General features: G+C 38.0%; 1 protein-coding gene across 1 annotated transcript; it reads left to right on the forward strand.

Moving 5' to 3' along the window:
* Window positions 1–1,700: 1,700 nt before the first annotated feature.
* On the forward strand, window positions 1,701–18,175 carry CHRNA6 (cholinergic receptor nicotinic alpha 6 subunit). Its single transcript, XM_044660838.1, has 6 exons — window positions 1,701–1,779; window positions 9,394–9,533; window positions 13,832–13,876; window positions 16,294–16,403; window positions 16,514–17,498; window positions 18,044–18,175. Exons 1-6 carry the CDS (start codon window positions 1,701–1,703, stop codon window positions 18,173–18,175), a joined length of 1,491 nt encoding a protein of 496 aa, XP_044516773.1.
* Window positions 18,176–25,235: the final 7,060 nt, after the last annotated feature.

Below are 25,235 nucleotides of genomic sequence, written 5' to 3' on the forward strand. Positions count from 1 at the left end.
AGAGAGAGAGAGAGAGAGAGAGAGAAGAGAGAGAGAGAGAGAGAGAGAGAGAGAGAGAGAGAGGGAGAGAGAGAGAGAGAGAGAGAGAGAGAGAGAACATCTGGCCATCCTATCTAAAAAACTTCCAAGTTGCTGGCCAAGATAGTCCAGTCAGATAAGACCTGTTCTTGCCTAGTGATAAATCTCTAGAGAAGTGGAAGCAAGATTCCCGAGCCAAAGAAAGCTCCTTACTGCCCCATCCGCTTTCTTATAAGGCCAATGACATCTCTTCTCCTGCATCTATGATTGACCAGGCTGAACTTCAGTCTGGGTCCCCAGTCTTAGAGTCCAGACAGGTCCCCCACAGGACTTCCCTAAGTCAGGACTTCAGGTAAGCACCAGACAATTTAGCCAACCTCTTCCAGGAGATCAAAAAACAGAATGATCTCATGTCCTTTAGTCTGGGGAAATAAGGGGTTACACCCAGACTGAAATCCTTGTCAACTCTGGAAGAAAGACTACACGAATCACATAACTTTGTGTGTAATTAGGATTTGCATCCCAGAATTCTAATTACACATTTAGAAAACTTATGTGGAAATTTGTTGTTAAAATAAAGATAAAACATAAAAAATAAATACAATAAATTATGTTTATAAAAAAGGAATAAGTGGGTTACATTTTATATTAAATTCAAACATATGACATGTCCAACAAGTGGCCATCCCAACTCTGTTTGGAGTCCTACTCTGGTAAGTCTTACCAAGCTAGAAATGCTTCGAGTATGGCCCCAGCAATGTTTGCCGTGTTAAGATGGTCTAACATGGAGCATCTTATGACCAGGTTGGCCATGGAGTGATGAATGGTTTGACTTATGGAACTCTCTGAGAGCACCGACCAAATCATATATGGAGGTCACTAGTGGAGGAATTACCACACCAATGAAATCCTGAATTTATGAAGTATTGAAACACGCTTCATTTGCCAAAGCATTTGAGAAAGTTTTTGGAAAATGCAGGTTGAAAAATTGGTTTATTTTATTATTTTTTTATTTTTAAAATTCCCAGGTATCCTACTCCCTCCATCTCCTCCCTCCACCACAGAAGGCCTTACCCCCAAATATGCATCTATAAATTGTCTTTCGTGTTTCTATTTATCAATTCTTTTTTATGTTTTTATTTATCAGTTAGAAAAACAGAGGATTTCTTTTTACACCTTGGTTAAGCCACCTCAGAGTAGCTTATGAAAGAGTTAACTGAAAAGGATCAGGATATTCTCCTCAGACTTTTTACACCGTAAGTGGTCAATAAATATTTATTGACTAAGTCAACTCCAGAGATGATTTAGAAAATGGAAGTTTGGCCATAGAAAATTATATTAAGCAGAGCTGGCAGCCGGCATCCTCTTCTAATATTGTCTGCTTTGTTCTGTGACTCTTATTGCCTTTCTTCCCTATCCAGGCACTAAAAGAGAGCCCGATGACTGCAAACGAGATGAGTCATCTGACATCAGTTGGATTCACTTTTTTTGGAGGCTGCTTTTGTTGAGAGCTTCCCTCTCTGAAATCAGGGACAACTGTGTGCATTTTGTAAATGTTATTATTTCGCAGAAGGCAGTAGGAATTTGTAGTGTGCCCAGAGTGGGGCTGTACCAAGTAGCTGCCTGACATCCCTTGGTCCTATATCTTTATCCAGAAAGAGATTTCAGAGCGGGTTTTGATAATGCTGATGGAGACGTGGCAGATGTACCTCCACTCTGGTCTGTTTCTCTGGTTGTACCTATTCATATCTTTCTTTAAAGGTAGGTTCTGATTATTAACCTGCTTTGTTTCACGAGCCTGATTTGAACAAATGTTTTTAATCTCTCCTTTCTTTAGCAGTTTTGTTTAAAAATAGATGAGTAAAGCATTTAAAACTTGAGTATGTTACAGTTTCAGTAAAAAAAAAAAATGCCATTGCTGAGTCTATTACTTAATATATGGAAGTTTCTATTAAGGAGCCTCGTATCAGGGGTAGAGGACTGAATTGGGGAAAATTGTAATGTGTGGCTTTCACTTTGTGGTTTTACTTCTCCCTTATAGCACTGGGAGGTCAGTTAATTCTAGGAGTTAAAAACCACTGGCTGGGGATGAGGTTTCCTATTTGTGTCTCTCTTGGGATGTATTTGCTATTTCTTTTTAAAACCCATCATCCAGTTGTCATTCCATTAATTTTGTGGATAATCATGTGTCCAAGGACCTTCATTATGCCAATATCTTCCCCCCCCCCCAAAGTGAAACATTCTCTTTTTAAAGTTAAAAATCAGGAAAGAACATCAGTAGGATGCAACGCACCTCGTTTTAATTTTATATGCTGCTGGATTTGCAAGGGAATGTCTGTTTCATATTCCCGGAGGTTTCCTCTAGAATATTGTAGAGGGAAAAAAAAAATGTGTTTTCCCTTAGGAATAATCATTCTCCCTTTTCTATGAGTCGCCAATTTAGACTTCCTCCTTGTCATTATTTATGACGACAATAACGAGAACCTGTATTTATAGAGCTTCTCTCTGGAAGCTCCTGACACTTCACAGCAAGCAATTTTATCAGCCAGGTCAGGGTTATTTCTCATTTTATTAACAAACTTTATGAGCTTGAAGGAAGGAAAGGTCCCTTTGGAGCTGCTCAATTTAAATGTATATAAAGTCTCATGAGGAAATTCATAGAATAACAATTTCTGTGTAAAGACCGCATTCCATAGGGACATTGAATCCTGAAAATTCATTATCTCAAGTCAAGAGAAGAGCTATGAGGAACTATCTGACTGGTTTTTATGTATATATTTTTTCCATGTGGAGTAATGATTCTTCAATAGCCAGTCCCAGAGTCAAGAATTCCTGGGTTCAAGTCTTGCATTTAACATAGGGTGACTACTTTAACTCTTAGTAGAAGAGAAGGAAGGGAGAGAAGAGGAGAGGAGGGGAGAGAGAGAAGAAGAGATGAAGGGAAATGAGAGAGAGGGAGGGGAGAAGAGAAGAAGGGAAGGGAGAGGAAAGGAAGGAAGGAGGGGGAAGGAGAGAGGAGAGGAGAGGAGAGAGGAAAGAAAGGGAGAGAAGAATTTAACTTCCTCCCAATATCAGTTCTCAGAAAGTTTTAGAGGAGGTACCAGATCTGCATTGGTGGAGGGAGTTTCCTCACTGGGAGTTTCTCATACCAAAGAAAATCATGAATCTATACCATATACCCCATCATGAAAAAAATAAGAAGTATGATTGATATATTTTAAAAGTTCCTCCAGAAACAAGTTACTAAAAATATTGACAAAATAAGTACTGATACAAGTTTTTTTAAATCTCTTTAGAAAATGGAGTTATAAAAAATAAAGCACCCCTCTATATTTTCTGTCTTTTATCAGTCTTGTAAAACTCCAAATTATTTGAATTGCAAAGTTGAATATAACAAGATATGACATTTTAGGGTTTGGGAGAAATTACTGTGATGTTGTCTTTGCTTCATGACAGTATTGGGCTGCCTTGCTAAGTTCCTTGTTTATTTTAAAAACAAGTCATAGCCTGAAGACAAGCAAGGACAGGACTTTCCCATGAATAATAGAAATCTTTGCCATTAGAACTTTTGTGAGCTATATATAGTGTCTCAACTAGAAAATCTGAGTCCTATCTCTTACCCTCCTCCCCCCTCATCTTCTCCTCTCTCTTCCTTCCTCCCCCCAGCCCAAAACTTCAGGTCACAAAAAGCTGGTGTGGGTAAGAGAAATAGATGGAGTGGAAGACAGGGGTAATGGGAAGGTTCCGGTTAGACATGGGAAACCAAAGTGAAGTTCTAGCTGAATTTTATATCTGGTCCCAAATGCCCAATGGTGTTTTTGTCCATTTGAAGTCTTTGCAAGAGTTATCCATTCCAAAGCAGGAAATCCTCAGTTCACCTCCTTAGTCTTTTAGGTCCCAAGTCTCTTATTAAAACTATAATTATCAGCAAACATTTAATGACTATCTGCTCTGGGTGAGGCATGAAACTTGGAATTTAAAAATTTTAAATCTAGTCTGTGGAGGTAATATTTGAAAATGTTATGATGTCATGCATTATATCTTGTCCACATTCTATATCAGCTGATGGGCCCACCGCAAATTTTTATTTTTTCCCTGCTGTGTGTCTAGTACATTCAGTTCTCCTGGGTTCTATGATCTCGTCACTACAAGTTGTCTTTCCATCAAATATAGACTGTGACTTCTCTGTGAGTTAATAGTAATTGGTCTTACTGTGGCCAAAATACTTAATCACCTTGTGGTGGAGCCAGTGTAATGAGGAGCTTCTCTAAAAAGGGCTAGTTAGACTGATCCTGAAATGAAAGTCTTACAGTGTCACCAGGTCCAAAGGGAAAGCCTTTCTAGCTTAGAACCTGATGGAGCTCACATTCCACATGTACAGCCTTGGAGAATCTAGTCTTACTCTGTGCCCTCCCTGCCACAATTTGTCAATGGGAAGCAAACGGAACATGAGAAGAAATTGCATAAGAATATATATAGTCTGACAAAAGAGATTTTCTTTTTCAAAGTATTGAAAAAATGCACTTTAGAAAAGATTAGGTAACTAGAAATTACCTAGGTAATCTCTGTTTGCCTCAGTTCCTTCATCTGTAAAACGGGGATAATTAATAGCACCTACCTCCAGGGCGGATGTGAGGATCAAATGTGATAATAATTGTAAACTTTTTTTAAATGGTAAAATGTAAAAAAAAAATTGTAAAAAAAAATGCCTGGCACACATTAAGTGCTATATAAATGTTAGCTATTATTTTTAAGAAGACACTAATCTTGTCTTTAGTGATTTTATACTCTCTTTGTAGAATCAAGACATATATGCAGAAAAAAGAAGACTGATAACATAAATAGCTAGGTGAGTACAGTAGAACGCCAGGCCTAGAGTCAAGAAGACCTGAGTTTAAATTCAACCTGAGACCCTTACTAGTTGTGTGATCCTGGGCAAGTCCCTTATTCTATTTGCTTCTTTTTCTTCCTCTGTTAGACTGAGCAAAAGAAGGAAATGGCAAATCAGTCCAGTACCTAAATGGGGTCACAAAGAGTTAGACATAACTAAAATGACTGTACAGTAACAAATAATACAGGCCATATATTATTTGTTGACTATGTATTATTAATGAATGGTATAGTCAAGGAATGCTACATTTATTCAGAGAAGACTGAGATTGCTTTGGGCTAGGATAGTCCAGGAAGATTTCTCAGATGATGAAGGACTTGAACATGGCTGAGAAATGATTGGGATTCAGATTCAGAGTGGTGAGGGCATTCTCAATGTGAACAGTGGCACAGATCCCATAAAGTATAAGACTTTGGGCAAAATTAGTGAACCTTCCTGGGCCTTAGTAGTCTTACCTCTAAAAATAGGAGGTATTCGGTCCACATGAGATCTCTTTCAATTTATTTATTTTTTCTTTTTTACAATAAATATTTTTATTATTATTTTTTAAATATTGAGTTGAGGGCACCTTTTATGCTGTTTCTCAAAGGATCTCTTTCAACTTAAAATCTACATGATGCTGTGTTTGAGGGAAGTGAGTAAATCGCTTTGGCTAGAAAGGCAAGTCTGAGAACGGTAGTAGAGAGATATCTGATTGGAACAGTAAATTAGACACAGATTATGGAGGGCTTTGGATGCCAAGAAGCTTAAAAATTATGTAACATCTGACATTAATAGTTGCTTTGTAGTTTATATAAATGATCACATTTCACCAAATCATAATCATGTCATTATAGAAGATCAGACTTGGAAGAGGCCTTAGAAATTATGTAGCTCAACTGGTCTATGAGCACAAATTCCCTTCTATAAGAGTGAGGCTCTTTGGATTATACATTTAGAGCTGGAAGGGACCTCAGAGGTCAACCATTCCATTCCCTCCATTTTATAGATGAGGAAACTGAGAGATTAAGTGACATGCCAAGAGCCCAGTGGTAGGAAGTAGCAGAACCAAAATTTGAACCTAGGTCCTATGATTCCAAATCCAGCTCTCATATATGATCATACAGTTGTGTAATTAGAATACATTACCCTAAAAAAAACTACGATTCCCAGCATTCTACTCTCTTCCTATCATTACGTGCTGATGTAGATAGGATATAAATTCTGTGGAGCTCTGTCTCTTTCTCTCTGTCGCAGCTTTGATGGAGTGGGCTTTTTGAACAGGTAGAAAAACTTAGTCATGTGGCTCTATTTCATTAGATAATAAACTTTATAAAATATAATACTTGAAGTATTGGACATTAATTTAAATCTTACATTTATGGCAACCACCAAAGTGGGGTTTAGAACCCTTAATTCTCTCTGAGTATATTAGTTTGAAAAGAAACCACGTTTCTCCTGCTGTGGTCCTTGATTGAAATGTTCCATTGAGGGAAAACTCAGAGCTTCCTGAAGTAGTCATCCTTTCCACATTAGGGGGAATAGGGGAAAAGTGTCCCATTTAGAAAGTCAGTGTAAATATTTTTGGTTCTCCTTTCTTATCAGAGAAGAAGTCTGAATGTTTTCTTTTTCTTTTATGGGGTATTCACAGTACCTTATTGTAAAATTTGGGTTAAGTATTTGGTTATAGGCTATATGAAAATCAACATTAACATTTCTAGCCTTTGTCAGCTGTTGGCTTTCAAATTCTTTTCACAAACTTTAATTTTTTACTTATTTTAACTTTTAAAAAGACATTGTGTACATTTATGGTATTAGAAGATAAAATATGTTGATATATAATATTATGATTATTATGGTTTTTAATATTTTATGTATTTCTGAGTTTCTAAACTTTTTCTGTGTTATCTGGTGGCCTTTGTGAATCATCTGAAGCTTCTGCAAAACTCTCCCAAAATTCCCATTTAATTTCTTATGTCAACCAGAAATATATCAAAATCATGATAGGGAAAATCATGATGTGGAAAAGATACCTGGACTTGTAGAGATCTTGAATTGTGAGGAAGTTTTTCCTTACCTTGAACCTGAATTTGTCTATTTGCAGCTTTCTCTAGATGGTGGAATGGACAGAATGCAAGGACTAGAGTCAGGAAAACTCATCTTACTGAGTTCAAATCTAGCTTTAGACATTTATTAGCCAAGTGATCCTAGGCAAGTCACTTAATTCCAGTTGCCTAGCCCTTACTGTGTTTCTGTCCCAGAGTTAATTGTATTGTATTGTAGAAAAAAAAATACTGGATCTCAAAGTCAGAAAATATGAGTTGAGTCTCAATTCTGATATTCATTAACATTATTACCTAGGGAAATCCTTTTGAGTTTCATTTTCTTCTTCTATAAAATAGGAATGATACTCACATCACTTACCTTGAAGAGCTCCTGTGAGGATCGATCATTTTTGTATTGATAGGTAAGAATTTAAAAAAAGAAGAAAAAAGAAAATACATGAAGGTAATATGTAATTACCCTGGAAAGATAGGTTAAGGATTATAATGGGCTTTGAATGACAAATAAAGGGCTTTGTGTTTTATACAAAATAATAATAATAGTAATTAGATAATAAGGAATTGTTGAAGCTAACTTTTGAGCAAGGAAGTGACATCATTAGCTTAGGGTTGTGACTGGATCCTCCAATCAAATATTATAGATCTTATGATCCCCATCTCATTGACTTTTCCCAATCATTATGTTCCTAGCTATAGACTTCATTCAGTCACTTTTTCAAGGTCATTAATATATGAAACATTTAATCAGATTCAGTAAAAGCAAAAATATAACTTACAAATAAAAGAGATAAAAAGAGATATAGACCTACTCCCTCTCTGAGACATCTTTTGGGGCTGAAGGCAAACCTTTCATCTCCCATTGGTTCAAGAAGAGGAAACTTATAAGTTACTTACAAATAACAGAGTAGACACTAGACTTCTCTATTATCCCACTAAGGGCGATAGGAACTGTGATCCTGACTGGAGACTTCTCAGGTCATCAATAAACAACTTAAGTCCTTTGCCTGGGAAGGAATGTAGACAAACTAATTGGGTCGATAAAAATGTTGGATCCTCACAGGAACTCTTCCAGGTAAGTGACGTGGGTTTCATTCCTATTTTATAGGAGAAGAAAATGTAACTCAGAAGGATTAAGTGACTTTCCCTAGGTGATGATACTGTTAATAAATGTCAGAGTTGAGGCTCAACTCATATTTTCTGACTTTAAGGTCCAGTTTATTTTTTCCCCACAACAGTATTTTTTCACAATAACATGATGGTTCATTGACATCTTTCTAACATAACATTACACTTTGGCAGTTATTTGCCCATCAAATGCTCTCTTTCATTAGAGTACAGGTCATCACCCGTGTGGCTGAAGGCAGGTAATGTATTTCATCTTTTTAGCCTGCTAGAATTGTGGTTTGCCATTATACTGCTCTAACCTGGCGGCGTTTTGCAAAGGGAAATTTTGTTGTGAGTTCCTGAGCATTAAGCAGTGGCTGACCATTTCAGAGACACCAGAGAAGGAATTTCTGCACTGAATGGAAAAATGGATCAGATTATTTCAAATGGAGCCCAAAGGCCCTTCCAGCACTAAGGTTCTGTAAGAAATTTTCCTTTTGATTGAAAAATATGCCATAGTAAAACTTCAGCCCTGGTATAACAGACACATAGGAGGAGAGTGTGTGGCTAAGAAATGGAAACTGAAAATATGCTCATCGTTTTCAAAAATACTGCAGCTAAAGACATTTTTTTAAAACCTTTACCTTCTGTCTTAGAATCAATACTGTGTATTGGTTCCATGGAAGAAGAGAGTAAGGGTTAGGTAATGAGGAGGTTAAGTGACTTGGTCAGGGTCACACAGTTAGGAATCATCTGAGGTCACATTTGAACCCAAGACCAAAGAGCCAGTCTCTAGGACTGGCTCTCAATCCACTGAGCCACCCAGTTGCCCCCAGCTAAAGACATTTTGAGAGAAATCTGTATGCTGCTTCCTTTGAACTAACACATTTTGTCAAGCAGACAATGAAAAATCAAACTCACCAACATATTTAAGCTCCAGTTGATCAACACCAAGATGGCCATCATTCTTTTTTTTTTTTTTTTTTTTAAATTTTTTAAACCCTTAACTTCTGTGTATTGGCTCCTAGGTGGAAGAGTGGTAAGGGTGGACAATGGGGGTCAAGTGACTTGCCCAGGGTCACACAGTGGCCATCATTCTTAAGGTGGGATGGGTAAAGATTCTGCCACTGCAGAGGAATCCTCCTAACCTCTGAAGCCTTCTGGCAAAACTTTGGAAAACTTGCATTAATTGGTCTTTTAACCACAAAGGTTTTATGCAATGCCTCTCTTAAGTAAGCTGCCATTTCCCAAGACTTCAGTTTTCTCTTTCCTCATGGGGCCATTTTTCTGGGAAAGCCTATGAAATACCATGTTTCCCTTTGTTTGGGTCCAATGCAGGTTATGCCGCTTGTGAATCTGAAGAACGCCTGTTTCATAAGCTGTTTTCTCATTACAACCAGTTCATCAGGCCTGTAGAAAATGTGTCTGATCCTGTCACGGTGTATTTTGAAGTGGCAATTACCCAGCTGGCCAATGTGGTGAGTGACACTGAATGAAAGAAGCATTTATTTAACACTTCCATGATTCTAACCGCCTATCACTAAAGAGCTTAAAGTACCATCTAGGTATTCTCACAATTTATTTAAGAGGGATGACCATCAACATTTGCTCCCCTTTCTTCAGTGCCCTAAAGCTTTCCAAAAGAACCTGCCTCACCACCTCCCTCAAGGTAGGAATGGCAACTATTATTATCCCCATTTTACAGATGAAGAAATGGAACTTCAGAGAGATGGAGTGACTTACAGTCATGCAGCTTATTATAAATGGTGGAATTGGGATTCAAAACTAGATACCAAAACCAGTGCTCATTGCATTATCGCAATCTAGGATGAGGCTAATCTTCTACTAGAGGTAAATATGAGTTGCTGTCCTTTAGAGTCTTCCCTCTGGCATTCTGTACAGCTGTTCTAATGAGATAGCATGGTGCAGTGGAGAGGCTACTGGATTTGGAATCAGAGAATCTAAATTTAAGTTAAGAAGCATTTATTTAATGCCTACTATGTGTGATAGAGAGCAGTTAGGTAGTGCAGTGAATAGAGTACTAGTCCTGGACCAAGGAAGACTCGAATTTAAATCCAGCCTCAGGCACTTACTAGTTGTGTGACCTTGGGCAAGTCATTTACCCCTGTTTTTCTCAGTTTACTCATCTGTAAAATGAGCTAGAGAAGGAAATGGTAAACCATTTCACTATTTTTGCCGAGAAAACCCCAAATGGGGTTAAAAAGAATTGGATGCAATTGAAACAAGTAAACAACAATAACAAATCTGGGTTCAGATCCTACTTCTGCCACTTTTGACCTAGTGTGGGCCAATGTCTGTGCCTCAGGTCCATCATATGGAATATAAGGGAGTTGGACTAGATCAGTGGTACCATACTCAAATAAAAATGGGGCCACTAAACTGTATAAAACAATCCCTGCAAGACTCATAGTGACTTAGAAAAACCACATATTAATATCATCTGTGCTTTATTATATTTTCATTTCATTAATTATTTCCAAATTACATTTTATTTATTTATTTATTCATTCATTCACTCATTCATTCATTCATTTATTTGTTTGTTTGTTTGTTTGTTTGTTTGTTTGTTTGCCTATTTATTTAATTATTTATTGTGGGTTTTTGCTCTGGCACTTTTAGGCTAGGGCACCAGTTACATTCCATGTGGAGTTCTGCTTTTTTTTTTTTAACCATTTATTAATATTTATTTTTAACATGGTTACATTCCAGATTACATTTTAATCAAGTTTTCAACACTCAGAAATGTCGTGGGTGATGTGTTCAGCGCTAGAGGATCCTTAAGGTCCCTTCTATAAATATATGAGATCTTACAATTTCCATGTTTAAAATATGTCTGGTATGATTAGCTTCAGAGCCTTTTACATATCACCAAGAATATAGGCTCAGTTTCTTTGTTTATGTATAGCCACATCTAATTTTTAAAGATTTAAAACAGTATTATGCCATTTGATCACTCACTTTATTCATCAAACCTAACTATGAATGCCTGTCAGTTATTTTCAAAGATCAAATACACTTTTTTTTTGAAATCTTTACCTTTCATCTTAGAATCAATTCATTTCAAGGCAGAAGAGTGGGTAGGCAATGGAGGTTAAGTGACTTGCTCAGGGTCACACAGCTAAGATGAGTCTGAAGCCAAATTTGAACTGAGAAACTCCCATCTCTATGTCTGGCTCTCATTTTTTTTTTCATTAAAATTTTTTTATTTTAAAATATTTTTTCATGGTTACATGATTCATTTTTTCTCCCTTCCCTTTTCTTTCCCCCATCCCAAAGCTGACAAGCAATTCCACTGGGTTATACATGTGTTAACCATGTCTGGCTCTCAATCCACTCAGCCACCTAGCTGCCCTCCTCAAATACACCCTTAAAAAGTGAATCTCTGTCAAATATGGGTATATTAAGAAGCCCTCAAAAACCCACAAGGCTTTTTCTGCCATCTTGCAGAACCATCACCATGAATGTCCTAGAAGAAGCTTTAAAAAAACATCAACTACCTAGAAAAGGGAGGAAAACGCCAGTTTCTCATGAAGCTGAGCTCTAAAATAATTGTCTTAATCTTCACCGTGATGCCCAAGTACAGTTAGAGTGGCAAATCTGAGATTATTCATGATCAGAGAGCAGAAAAATTGCTGTGAACCCACGAGCAGATTAAACAAGGGCAGTGCAGTTAGCCTCAGAATTGCTATTCAGGGGACAGATCTACAAAAGAGGCAGAATTTATTTAATATGCTCTTCTCCTGTCAGTTTGAGTTCATTGTGCTGTGGGTTCATTCACGCTCTCAGCTGGCATCATGGAGCATAAGGAAGCAAGACAAAAACACACAGGTGGAAAAATCCTAGGATATTCTTTTTTTTTAAGGATGTAAAATACATAGACAAGTAAAATGCTCCCATGGAAAAAAAAATTAAAATTAAAAACACTAGGATCTAAGGAGAATTTCAAAAAGGCTGTTCAAAACCTATTTTGAACAATAAGAGAATTACCCAGGAGTAAATTTACAGGCTCTCCAAGATAACTACTTTGATCAGGGAAATAGTTGTTTATTTTATTTTTATTTTAATTAATTAATTAATCATGATAATTAATTAATTAATTATGAGAATATTTTCTTATGGTTACATGATTCATGTTCTTTCCCTCCCCTCTCCTAGAGCCGATGAGCAATTCCACTGGGTTATATGTGCATCATTGCTCAAAACCTAGGAAATAGTTGTTTAGATGCAAGTTCTGTCTTATTAGTTTAAAAGTAGGGGCAGCTAGGTGGCTCAGTAGACATAGAGATAAGCCTAGAGACAGGAGGTTGTGGGTTCAAATAAGGTCTCAGACACTTCTTAGCTGTTTGACCCTGAGGAAGTCACTTAATCTCAATTATCTAGCCCTTATTGCTCTTCTGCCTTGGAACCTAATATTAAGACAGAAGGTAAAGGTTTAAAAATTAATTAATTTTTTAAAAAGTCATTCATGATATCTTTTTTTTTTTTTAAACCCTTCCCTTCCATCTTGGAATCAATACTATGTATTGACTCCAAGGCAGAATAGTGGTAAGGGTAGGCAATGGGGGTCAAGTGACTTGCCCAGGGTCACACAGCTGGGAAGCGTCTGAGGTCAGATTTGAACCTAGGACCTCCCATCTCTAGGCCTGGCTCTCAATCCACTGAGCTACCCAGCTGCCCCCCATTCATGATATCTTAGCAGGTGTTCTTAAGGCATTTTGTGTCATGGAACCCTTTGGCAGTCTGGTGAAGCCTATGGATCCTTTCTCAGAGTAATGTTTTTGTCATTCAGTCATTCAACAAACAGATGACTGTAGTATGTCCCTCCTAGGGTTGCTGTGAGACGCAAATGCAAAATACTTGGTAAATTTTGAATATATACAGGACATCCCAAAATTCTTAGAGCAGCTTCACTAAATGCGGCAAGCCACACAAAGACTTTTGGAAACCCTGTTTTCCAGATGAAGAAACTGAGGCAAAGAGGGTTAAAAGTGACTTGCCCAGGGTCACACAGCCGGGAAGTGTCTGAAATCAGATTTGAACTCAAGAAGATGAGTCTTTCTGACTTTGGGCTCAGCACTTTATTCATTGTAGCACCTAGCTGCCTCCCAGTTATTAGCACTGGTGGTGGTGGTGGCAGTGGTGGTACTAGTAATATTTTGAGATATTGGGTATGGAGTCTTCTGTTTTTGCCACTAAAGTTAGTTACTTTTTCTAATTTTTAAAAATTACAGCAATTTTTAGGATAACTAGGAATGATAGAATATTTAGAAATAATTTTTATAAATGTGGCTCCCCATAGAAGCAACTTGCTCCTTTTTTGGGGGGGGGCAGGGGAGAATTTTTTTTCTTTCTATTTCTAAAAATCTTTCTGTTCTGAGTCCAATCACCAATGGCAAGAGGAACCTTTTCTACCCCAGGTGCCTAGCTCTTGCTGTTCTTCTGTCCTAGAATTGATACTAAGACAAGCCAAGAGTTTAAAAAAAAGAAGAAGAAGCCAGTGGGATGGGGGGCCTTACTTAGAAGGAGACAAATTTAAGGGAGTCCAAGAAAGTCTAACTATGTCTTCTCTCTGACTGTATATGTTCCAAGGTGAATTTTTTGTATTATTTTTAGTGTTATTCACACCTTTTACCTCCACTTACTTTGGCTGATCTAGGGTTGACTGTTAATGGAGTCCAAATTTTGATGCTGATGTACAACTGTGTTCCATGGCATTTATAATATGTAATATGGAGGTTGTTTTGTTTTCTCTTAGGATGAAGTGAACCAGATCATGGAAACCAATCTGTGGCTGCGCCATGTATGTATCCTGATTCCTCCCTCGTCTATCTGTTTCTTACTGGATAAGTAATGTCTTCTTTCTGAAATCCACAGATCCTTTCTACCCCTGTCACCAACAAAATACCCTATCACCCACAATTTCATCTCAAAGAATATAAATCTGTCCCACATTTGCAGAAGTAGAGTATTAAAGAACTCTGTGATGTAAAACCCAGTGGAATTATGTGTCGGCTATGTGGGTGGGGGGAGGAGAGGGAAAGAATGTGAATCTTGTAACCTGGAAAAATGTACTAAATTAATTAAGTAAGTAAAAATTTAGAAAAAAAAAAACTTCTGTGAGGTCTGGTTAATGGGGCAGCTAGGTGGTATAGTGGAGGGAACTCTGGACCTGGAGACAGAAAGACCTGAGTTCAAATCTGGTCTCAGACACACTTACTAGCTGTGTGACCCTGGGCAAGTCACTTAACCCTCAGTTAAGAGGGTTTCCTCAGCAGTAAAATGAACTGGAGAAGGAAATGGCAAACCACTCCAGTAACTGCCAAGAAAACCCCAAATGAAATCCCAGAGTCAGACATGCCTAGAAGGACTGAAACACCATGAGCTCTATACATATTTCTAAGTCCTACATGAATCCTTTCTTGATCCTTCCAGTGGTTAGCACTCTCCCTGATCACCTCCCCAACTCCAAAATTACTTTGTGTGTATTTTATATTTACTGCTCTATAAATCTCTCATTACTTCTCTTCTCATCTGAAGAGAGTGCAAATTCTTTGAGGGCAGGAAAATTTTTTGTCTTTACAATCCTAGTACCTTGCATAGTTGTCTGCACATAAAAGGTACTTCGTAAATGCTGATTAAAATGAATTGAATTAAGTAAAGAATTTCTCTTATTTATTCCTGTCAGAAGACCCTTGTTTTGGGTCTGCCATTGTATGACCTTAGGCAAGTCACTTAACTTCTCAGTCACCGTTAATAAAATAAAATTGACTTTTAAAGTCCCATTCATCTCTAAATCCATGATCCTATGATGGTTTTTTGTTTTGTTTTGTTTTGTTTTGTTTTGTTTATGTGTCTTGGTGACCATGAACTCCAAAAATATGATCTGTCTCTGATCCTTGACTTTTCCATTCTTACCATACTGGGCTTAGTGAAAGTCAGCTCCTAAGGATAAGAGACACGCCATCAGCCATCCTGCCACTTTGCTCCTCAACAGCCTTTTGAATAGTTCAAGACACCCACAAGCCTATATGGATGATTTTTTTCATTGATCCACTTACAGATATAGATTCTACCTAGATTTCTCCAAAAGGGAAACCATTTCCTTTTGGAGAAATCTAGGTAGAAAAAAAAAAAAAAAATATATATATATNTCCTGTAGAAAAAGAAGGACAAATAACAGCATCGATCCAACCTCTTCTTTTTAAAAATGGGTAAATCGAAACCCAGAGGAGAGGGAAGGGATTTGTCTAAGGTCAAAGAAATAGTAAGTAGCAGAGCTGGTTATCAGTGTGTTATTTTTCGAGTAGAGGCGATACACTGTGACTATTAGTCATGCTCTTTTTGCTTGATTTTACTTGTAATCTGTGACATGCATTTGTTTTGTTTTGTCTTTTAAACCCTGGCTCTCTGTCTTAGAAAATACCTCTAAGACAGAAGGACAAGGACTAGGTAGATGGAGTTAAATGACTTGCGTCAGACAGCTGGGAAGTGTCTGAGGCCAGATTTGACCGGAGGTCCTACCGACACCAAGCCTGGCACTCTACCCACTGTCTCTGTGAAGTGCATTTGTGATGGCTGTCCAGTTTTCTGTGGCCATGGGGAAAGGAGAGTAAAAAGTCTAATTTTTGGAAGAGTGATTGGACTTAGTCTACATAACTCTAAAGGTTAGAACAATGTTTCAGGGAAGCCGATTTCAAATTATATGAATGAGCTTTCCAACAAGATCAGTAGTTTCTGATTAGAAATAGACTGCCCTATGTGGCTGGTATTTTCCCCATTAACTAAGAATATCTAAAGGTTGACTGATCACCTTGTCAGGGATTTTGAGGGGATTCCTGCTCTCACCATCCCCCTAGGTCTTTCAGATCATGGCAGTTTAATAGAAATGGACTTTCCTTCCCAGGACTCATCTGAACCTATTAGCCTCCAGACCCAAGTAAATACTATTTGTGTAAATACGTTGTTTTTTGTTATTTTTAAGATGTATTGGTCTTTTAAAAATTAATTAATTAATTTTAAAGTATTTTCCCATGGTTACATGATTTGTGTTCTCTCCCTCCCCTCTTTCTTCCCCACTCCTGGAGCTGGCAAACAATTCCACTGGGATATACCCATGTTATTTGTGTTAATACTTTAGAATATAGAGGAAGTAAAAGTGAACTTAACAGAAGAAAGTTCCTGAACGTCTGGTATGAAAATGACCATTTTCTCTTTTAGATCTGGAATGATTATAAATTACGTTGGAATCCGGCAGAATACGATGGAATTGAATTACTTCGGGTCCCTGCAGATAAAATTTGGAAGCCTGATATTGTTCTCTATAACAAGTAAGCCGTGTTTTTCTTTCCCTTTCAAAAGGTTGCTCTATATGTTATCTTCCATCTGGCCCCACAGAGCCGCAGACCTCATTGTTGGTGTTGCCTGGTTTCTTTTTCAGTGCTGTTGGGGATTTTCAAGTTGAAGGCAAGACCAAAGCCCTTCTTAAATATGATGGCATGATAAGCTGGACCCCGCCGGCTATTTTTAAAAGCTCTTGCCCCATGGATATTACCTTTTTCCCTTTTGACCATCAGAATTGTTCCTTGAAGTTTGGCTCCTGGACATATGACAAAGCGAAAATTGACCTTTTAATCATTGGCTCAAAAGTGGATATGAATGATTTTTGGGAAAACAGTGAATGGGAGATAGTGGATGCTTCTGGCTATAAGCATGACATAAAGTATAACTGTTGTGAAGAGATCTACACAGATATAACCTATTCCTTTTACATTAGAAGACTTCCAATGTTTTACACAATTAACTTGATCATCCCTTGTCTCTTCATTTCATTTCTGACAGTTTTAGTTTTTTACCTTCCATCAGACTGTGGAGAAAAGGTGACACTTTGCATTTCCGTTCTGCTCTCTCTGACTGTGTTTTTGCTTGTAATCACAGAAACTATCCCTTCCACTTCCCTTGTAATTCCTCTGGTGGGTGAATACCTGTTGTTCACAATGATTTTTGTGACACTGTCCATTGTAGTGACAGTGTTTGTGCTAAATATTCACTATCGGACTCCTACCACACATACCATGCCCAAATGGGTCAAAACTGTTTTCCTCCAGATGTTACCCAAAATCCTAATGATGAGGAGGCCTCTGGAAAAGCAGAGGGAGAAGCGTTCAGATAAAAACTCTGAAGAGTTTGCCAGGAAGCCTGCCAAGATCAAATTTGCTGAATGTAGAGATCCTAAGTTATTTGAAGAACAGGAATGTTGCCATTGTAACAATTCCAATGAGCTTGCTACCAGTAAGAAGAGATTAAGTTATCAATCTTTAAAATGGATGACAGAACATTTGGAGTACTCATCCGAAGTCAAAGATGTGATTGATAGTGTACAATTCATAGCAGAAAACATGAGGAACCAAAATGAAACAAAGGAGGTAAATGCATGACTTTAAAAAAAATTAAATTTTATTTTATTTTCAGATATACTATTTTCTTCTCTTCTTCCCCTGATCCCTCATTGAGAAAGCAAAAACAAACAAACATAACATCATAAAAATATATAATCAAGCAAAACATATTCCTAAATTGATAGTTTGTTTTCCCTACCTCTCACCCCAGTGTCTCAATCCTCATTCTAAATTCCTTATTATTTCCCTGGAGGTAAGTAGTAAATCTAAGATTTTCTTAGCTGATAGACTTCCTCACTCCCATTGGAACCATTGCCTTTCCCTTAGGTTATGTTGGTGACAGAGACCAGGGGCTCAGATAATCACCTATTATTATTATTATTATTATTATTATTATTATTATTATTATTGACAGAAGAAGTGTTTAAGCATGGGATAATCAACAGGAATGGAGTCTATTATTCTGGAGAACCTTGACATACAAGACCACTGAGGAAAAGCAGTAAAGTAAATCCCATTCTCTAAGGTGTCATTAGTAAAGAAAATTCATTTCTTCTTTGTTTGGATTTCAGGTGGAAGATGACTGGAAATATGTGGCCATGGTAGTAGATCGAGTGTTTCTTTGGGTATTTATAATCGTCTGTGTATTTGGAACAGCAGGGTTATTTCTACAACCACTAACTGGAAAAACAGTAAAATCCTAACTTTATCTGCTTCCTTTTCTTTTTCTTTCTGAAATGCAGGGTCTAGATTTGGTGAATATTCCTTGACACAATGGAAAGGGGATGAGGCCATCTCTCAAGTCCCCAAATTATACAAATCTTCCCCTTGACACAAACCCTGTCTCTCCCAATCTCTCCCCACCACTAATTAGAGAAGGCTATTAGCCCAAGAGAGGAGGTTGTCCTTACTGTAATGTCTTTTTTTTTCTTATGACATATAGAATTCCTTTGTGGCAGTAGTGCCAAAAGACAGGACTCTAGCCTGCTGTAGTCTATGCTATATTGGATTTTTGCTGTTTCTCATGGTTCTATTTCAGGAAATGGATTTGACCTGTGGAATGTCTGAACCATGTCATATCAACTTATGGTTAGGCTTTTGCTCTCTGTCAATGTTACAATGCCTTCTGGTGTCAAAATCACCTGATTGTCCTTCCTGAAGATTGTAAATTGTGAAATATTGTCAGCTGTGTTGATTGATACATGTCTGTACAATATGATTCCAATAATTTAGTAGTATTCAGGAAAACTAACAGGCAAGACCTAGGGAATTGTTTTCCCCTGCCTCTCTCACCCCAATGCTTCAATCCTCATTCTACATCCATCATCATTTCTGTAAAAGGGAATTCTTCATTCCCTTTGTCTATTTTGAGTTAATTAATCCAGTACTTAAAGTACCCCTACTTAACACAAAGTAAGAGAGTTCACAAGTCATTTACTAGAGAAAGTTCACATCTCCAAAGGCCACAAGTACTGCACCTCCCTGGGCAGTGTGAGGCAAATTGGGAAACTGTGATTTGTTCCTGTGAAGTGGGGGAGCAACAGGAAGTGACGTGGAAAAAGGGTTATAAAAAGCGAGATGGAAAAGATTCATTCATTCCTTGGCTCTTTGGTGAGGAGACTCTCCTGGAGGAGGATTCTGTAGGATTCTGTACTGGAGGCTTTCTGGATGAGTGATTGGAGCCAAAGGAAGAGGCTTGCATTGGTGGAACCCTGGCTGAAGACACCACCAGTACTCATGGTTTAAGAGATTACCATGACTTCATGTGGAGATAGGGACTTGAGGGACCCCTTGCTGGGTGGTGAGCTGGACTTCTTCAGACAGAAATTATAGAATATCTAGCTAGGCAATACTTTCTACTTCCTTCCTACAGTTCTCTCTTTTACTATATCTCTATTAAACTAAATTGTTAAGAGTGGCTAATAGACTCGTGATTTAGGAGTTCATTTTACAAATGGCGACCATAATCTTATATTTTTTAACTCTTATATTTAGTCAAACTAATTTTAATTTTTACATTTCCTTGGAGGTAGGTAGCAAATGTAAGATTTTTTAGCTGATAGAATTCTTCCCTACCATTGGAGCCATCACCTTTATTATTCATTCATTCAACAAATCTATATTGAATGCTTGTAATAGGTAAACACTGTGTTAGGTCCTAACAGGGATAGCAAGAGAAACAATCAACTTATTATCAGGCACTTTGCCAAGGGCTTGTAATACAAAAATAGTCCCTGCCCTCTAGGAGCTTACGTTCTATTCACAAATAAGCATATATAAAAAGCATATATAAGCATATATAAACATATATAAAATGGATAAACACATACATATATATGTTACTCAGTCTTTTTTTAGATATGTCCAACTCTTTGTGACTCCATTTGGGTTTTCTTGGCAAAGATGCTGGAGTGGTTTGCCCATTTCCTTCTCCAGATCCAGCTTTGAGGAATTGAGGCAAACCGGTTAAGTGACTTGCCCAGGGTCACACAGCTAGTAAGTACTGAGTACTTACTTACAAGACTGGAATTTGAACTCTTCTTGACTCTAGGTCCAGCACTCTATCCATTGTGCCACCCAGCTACCTCACTATCTCTCTCCCTCCCTCTCTCCATCCTTCTCTCTGTCTCTGCCTCTCTACAACCTACATATAGATGTCAGTATATGTCTATATATATGTGTGTGTGTGTGTGTATATGCATATATATCCTCCAGAGTAATTCATGGGGAGCACCAACAGCTTGAGGAAGAGCTCATATGTGACATCCATCCATTAGAAAGCCTTTTCATATATGCTATCTCCCAGGTGGGGCAGGTGGTACAGGCATCTTCTTTTTGCAGATGGGAAGAATTAAGATGATAAAAGTTAAAGCTATTTGCTCATGATCACAGAATTGTTAAGTGGCAGAGATTGAATTCTACCCCAGGACTTCTAGTTCTCAATTCCGTTGTCCTTTCCATGCTTGGCAAATAGTGGATGCTTAATAAATATATGTTGACTGACTGTACTAACAAGGCCACCCAATCCAGGCAGGCTTTATCTCTATAGATGGGGGATGGGGTTTTTAGTCAATATGAAATGATGATTCTGGGGTTGGGGAGGGGTGGTGCAGGGAAACCCCACTGGGACGATTCCAGGACTGATGCTGAGCTTGTTGACTGAATGGAACACTCCCCTGGCCCTTTGAGTGCAAGAATGCTATCCTATTGTGCTCAATATCCCTGAAGTAACACTTTTAATAAAGCCAAAAGAAATGGGTTTTGTAGCATTTCCACCTGGGAGGTTCTAATTATTTGCTGTATTGAGTCTTTAGAATAAAAGTACTTATGTAAGAAGTTATGTTTGTTGTTATTCAGTCATTTCAGTCGTGGCTGGTTCTTCATGACCCCTTTTGGGGTTTTCTTGGTAAAGATCCTGGAGTGGTTGGTTATTTCCTTCTCTAGCTCATTCTATAGATAAGGAAACTAAGGCAAACAAGGTTAAGTGGCTTGCCCAGAGTCACACAGCTAATAAATGCCTGAGGTCAGATTTGAACTCAGGAAAATGAGTCTTCCTGACTCCAGGCCTGGCATTTTATCCAATGGGCTACCTAGCTGCCTAAGAAGTTATGATTTGGAGACTTTGGGAAAGTGATTCCCTGGGGACAGTACTGGGGCTCTGATAAATAATTCCTTGAGCTTATGATGTAAACCACTGTTTAATAAGGTTTTTCCTCTCACTATCATGGCACTATGAGACATACATTTTATAATGTAAAGATTTAGGGATATGACTTTGTATATTAAAATGATCTTTTATTATTATAATTATCTTCTTCCCTCCCTCCCTCCTTTCTCCCTCCTTCCTTCCTTCCTTCCTTCCTTCCTTCCTTCCTTCCTTCCTTCCTTCCTTCCTTCCTTCCTTCCTTCCTTCCTTCCTTCCATCTTTCCTCCCCTCATAGGAAGTGTGTAGGTTGAGGAACTGAGTGACCAAGATATTTGAGGGAGACTCAGTATGTCTATTGAAGTCCCTTAGTCTGAGGGCAGGAGTTGGAGAAAAGAGAAAAATTATAAGCCAGGTACTGAATTCATTGAGGAGGGAAGAGGAGTGACCCGAGGATCTGTAGACACTAGCTACCAGGACTTTGATTGGGTGGTAGATGTGAATAGCATGAACTTCAAAGGAAGAAATAAAGCTACTGCCTCATCATGTCCTCCATATTTCTTTTTCCTGTACTAAACTGCTGTTATTTGAGATTTTCCCAAGTCTGCATTAAGACTCTTATACAAGGTCACTCAAATAATCAATGGCCACACCAAGACTAGAAGCTGAGTTTCTAGACATTTACCAATATAAAAGAGCTATCAAATTGATTCTACAGGGGTCCCCAACACACTATTTAATGTACATGCAAAATTCAACTGTATTGCATATTATGTGCAGTTTGCCTAAAATTTTAAATTATAATAGACATCAAGAAAGCATTGAATTAACAATGGTTTTATGAGCCTTTTTAGAATTTACAAGAGATTTATATGTGATGATTTATATGGCTCTAGTTTTAAGAAGTCTATCCAGGAAAGTTTAAATATTCTCTTTCTCATGAAAAATTTTAGTGAAACAAGAACATTCAAACTAATTTGAATAATTGAATTCAGTATTCTTGTCTTTTTTTTTTTTTAAATCCTTACTTTTCATCTTAGAGCTGATCATTCTAAGGCAGAAAAGCAGTAAGGAGTAGGCAACTGGGGTTAAGTGACTTGCTCAGGGTCACACAGGTAGGAAGCAGCTGAGGCCAGATTTGAATCGGGGTCCTCCCACTCCAGGTCTGGGGCTACCTAGACAGAATAACCACTATTCTTTTTTTTTTTTTTTTTTTTAGACCCTTAACTTTGGCGTATTGTCTCATAGGTGGAAGAGTGGTTAGGGTGGGCAATGGGGGTCAAGTGACTTGCCCAGGGTCACACAGCTGGGAAGTGGCTGAGGCCGGGGTTTGAACCTAGGACCTCCTGTCTCTAGGCCTGGCTCTCACTCCACTGAGCTACCCAGCTGCCCCACCCCTATTCTTTTTGAATGCAACAACTGAGGAATCTACCCATTTAAAAGCCTTAGTAAAGAATTTGGTTGTGAGGGTTTAGAGAAGGAAAACCACTGACGTCATGTTCCTCCTATTTATTATTCTTTCCTGATTCTTCCTTTTCTAAACCTCTCTTTTCTGCTCTGGACATTAATGGCAGCCTAGAATAAACAAACAAACAAACAAAAAGAAACCTTAATGGGACAACCTGAGGCAAATGTATATGGAAGAAGGTTTAGGAAAGTTGTACTTCTTTGTTTTGGTGCTTGGCTGACTGGATTTCTGCCACTTCCTCTATGCCTTTGCCCTACCAGAGCCCTTGAAGCAGAAAACAATGCCTAAGAACCGGAAGAAGTGAAAAATGGGTGTTAATTCTGTAGCCCAAGAGTGAAATGTTTATGTCTTCTTGGAACAAATCAAGTGATAGGACTCCTTCTGACAAATTAACAAGATTCAGAAAAAACTTAATGTATAGCCCATTTTTATTTTAATGCATAATAATAAATATACCTCAATGTTGTTTTTATAAATGAATAGAATTGGCATATCTTTAAATATGTTAAATTTGCAGTACACTCAAATGCACACCTAGTCAAACATGGAAGCCAACACGCATGCACGGGAGCTAACATGTGTACAGGTACATAAAAGCTAGCACATGTACTTGACCACATATATGGAAGCTAACACAAGTCTTTAGGTATAGTATATGAATTTCACCGCTTGTGTTCAGTGGCAACGGGCCCCTTAGCTCTGTCTCATGAACACCAAAATCAAGTTTTCTAAATTCTCAGCTCTTTTACCAAATCCAAAATAATTACCTTGGCATTCCCTTTATGGTTCCTGGTCATTGCCTATTATACCACCTATTTTCAGTCCCTTCATTTCAAGTCTTCCTGAGGGCTGTGGACGACCTCAGGCTCTCAAAGGAGAGTACCAATTTTGGCAAGTCCTACCAAACTGGAAAATCTTCCAAGATAGGCCCAGGGGAACGTGGCTCTATCTGCCAAAGACCATCCTAGCTCAGTTCTGAGAGGCTTATCACCAGACTGGTTGTGGGTGATGATTTTTTATTTTGGTCTCAGTAACTTTCCAAGACTATCTACTAAGTCATGGAGAGATTGATGTCTTGCTCAGAATGAATTTTATAGAAAAAATGCTCAAGAAAATTTAAAGTAACAGAAAAAAACTCTTCAAGTCAAGATTCCTCTGTAGTGTCTCCCTAGATTTCTTGGGTACCCAGTATAGAGTTTGTGTATATGTTTTATATAAAACAATTTTGAGTGTTAGTATTTAAAAGATTTTTATTACCTTTCATGGCTCTTCCAGGACTCATTTTCATAGATCTAAATCTCCTTATTGGGTCTATCATTTTTTGTGATTGTAACTTTTGACTAAGTCAGCATCATCTTCACCATCCTTTTGTCTGATCAAAGTTTTCAATCCATTGCCATTGTTAATACTAACCAAGCCTCTTTGAGAGCTTTAATATCAACTCTATTCAAACTGTTTACAGGCAAATTAAAAGAGAAAAAATTATCCAGAACTACAGACATACAGATCATATTAAAATCTATTACACAACTAATAAATGAAGTAAATTCTTTTTCAAGGATACTTGACTTTAGACTCACTTGAGTCTAAACAACTTTGTCTTTCCTTTGGAAGTTGTCCACGTATTCTAACAGGTGCCAGTAGTCCTCAAAGCATTTTTTAAAACCCTTCCCTTCCCTTGGTAATAAGTATTGGTTCCAAAGCAGAAGAGTGTTAAGAGGTAGGCAATGGGGCTTAAATGACTTGCCCAGGGTCACACAACTAGGAAGTGTCCGAGGCCAGATTTGAGCACAAGATTTCCCATATCCAGGTCTGGCTGTCTATCCACTGAGCTAACTAGTTGCCCTGCTCAAAGCATTTTTAAAACTTCTGTAGGAATTCCTTTTGAGAGCTTTTTGTGGCGCAATAGAAAGAGCACTGGATTTAGAGATGTGGGTTCAAGTTTCATTTTGTGCCATGTTCTACCTGTGTGATGTGGAGAAAAGGGATAGAATTTATATGCTATAAGTTTGGGAGAAAACATTCGCTCCCCAGAAAAAGTAACTAGAAGTTAAAGAGAGGGAGCTACAGAATAGTGAAATATAAATAGACAGACTCTTATTCTGTACGTTATTCAAAAACAGAATATGCTGGGATGTGAGAGATGATATTTTGAAGGGGGTTTCCCCTAGATGGGAGACTTCTTGTCCCATCTAGTTATCTGATAGAATGCACAAAAGACCTCCAGACTTCACCAAGGATGGTCGGATGGGATTAATTATAAAGAAACATCCATACCAGAACAAGACTGATGTTTGGTAACTTCTGAGACAAGGTTAACAAAGCATAAACCCAACCCCAATCATCTAAATATCTTATCCTGATTATTCAACCTCCAAATGAGGAAAGGAGCTGAGTAGCCTCACCTGGAAGCCTTCTTTGGTGGTCTGTAATGCTATGCTCATTTTACTCTATTGGGTACTTGAGAATATAAAAACATTTATTGGTAAACCCATTTTTAGGAAGCTCCTCTCCTGGGCAGGAATTTATTCTAAGTCAGGGCCATTTTCATAAGCATGCTCATTCTGCTCCTGAATGTGTGCTGATTAAATATTGATTGTAAGAGACAGCATCATCTTTAGGGCATTATTGAAACCATTGCAAGAAGTGAGGT

This window comes from Gracilinanus agilis, chromosome 2 (assembly GCF_016433145.1).
Source record: "Gracilinanus agilis isolate LMUSP501 chromosome 2, AgileGrace, whole genome shotgun sequence".
NCBI classification, from domain to species: domain Eukaryota; kingdom Metazoa; phylum Chordata; class Mammalia; order Didelphimorphia; family Didelphidae; genus Gracilinanus; species Gracilinanus agilis.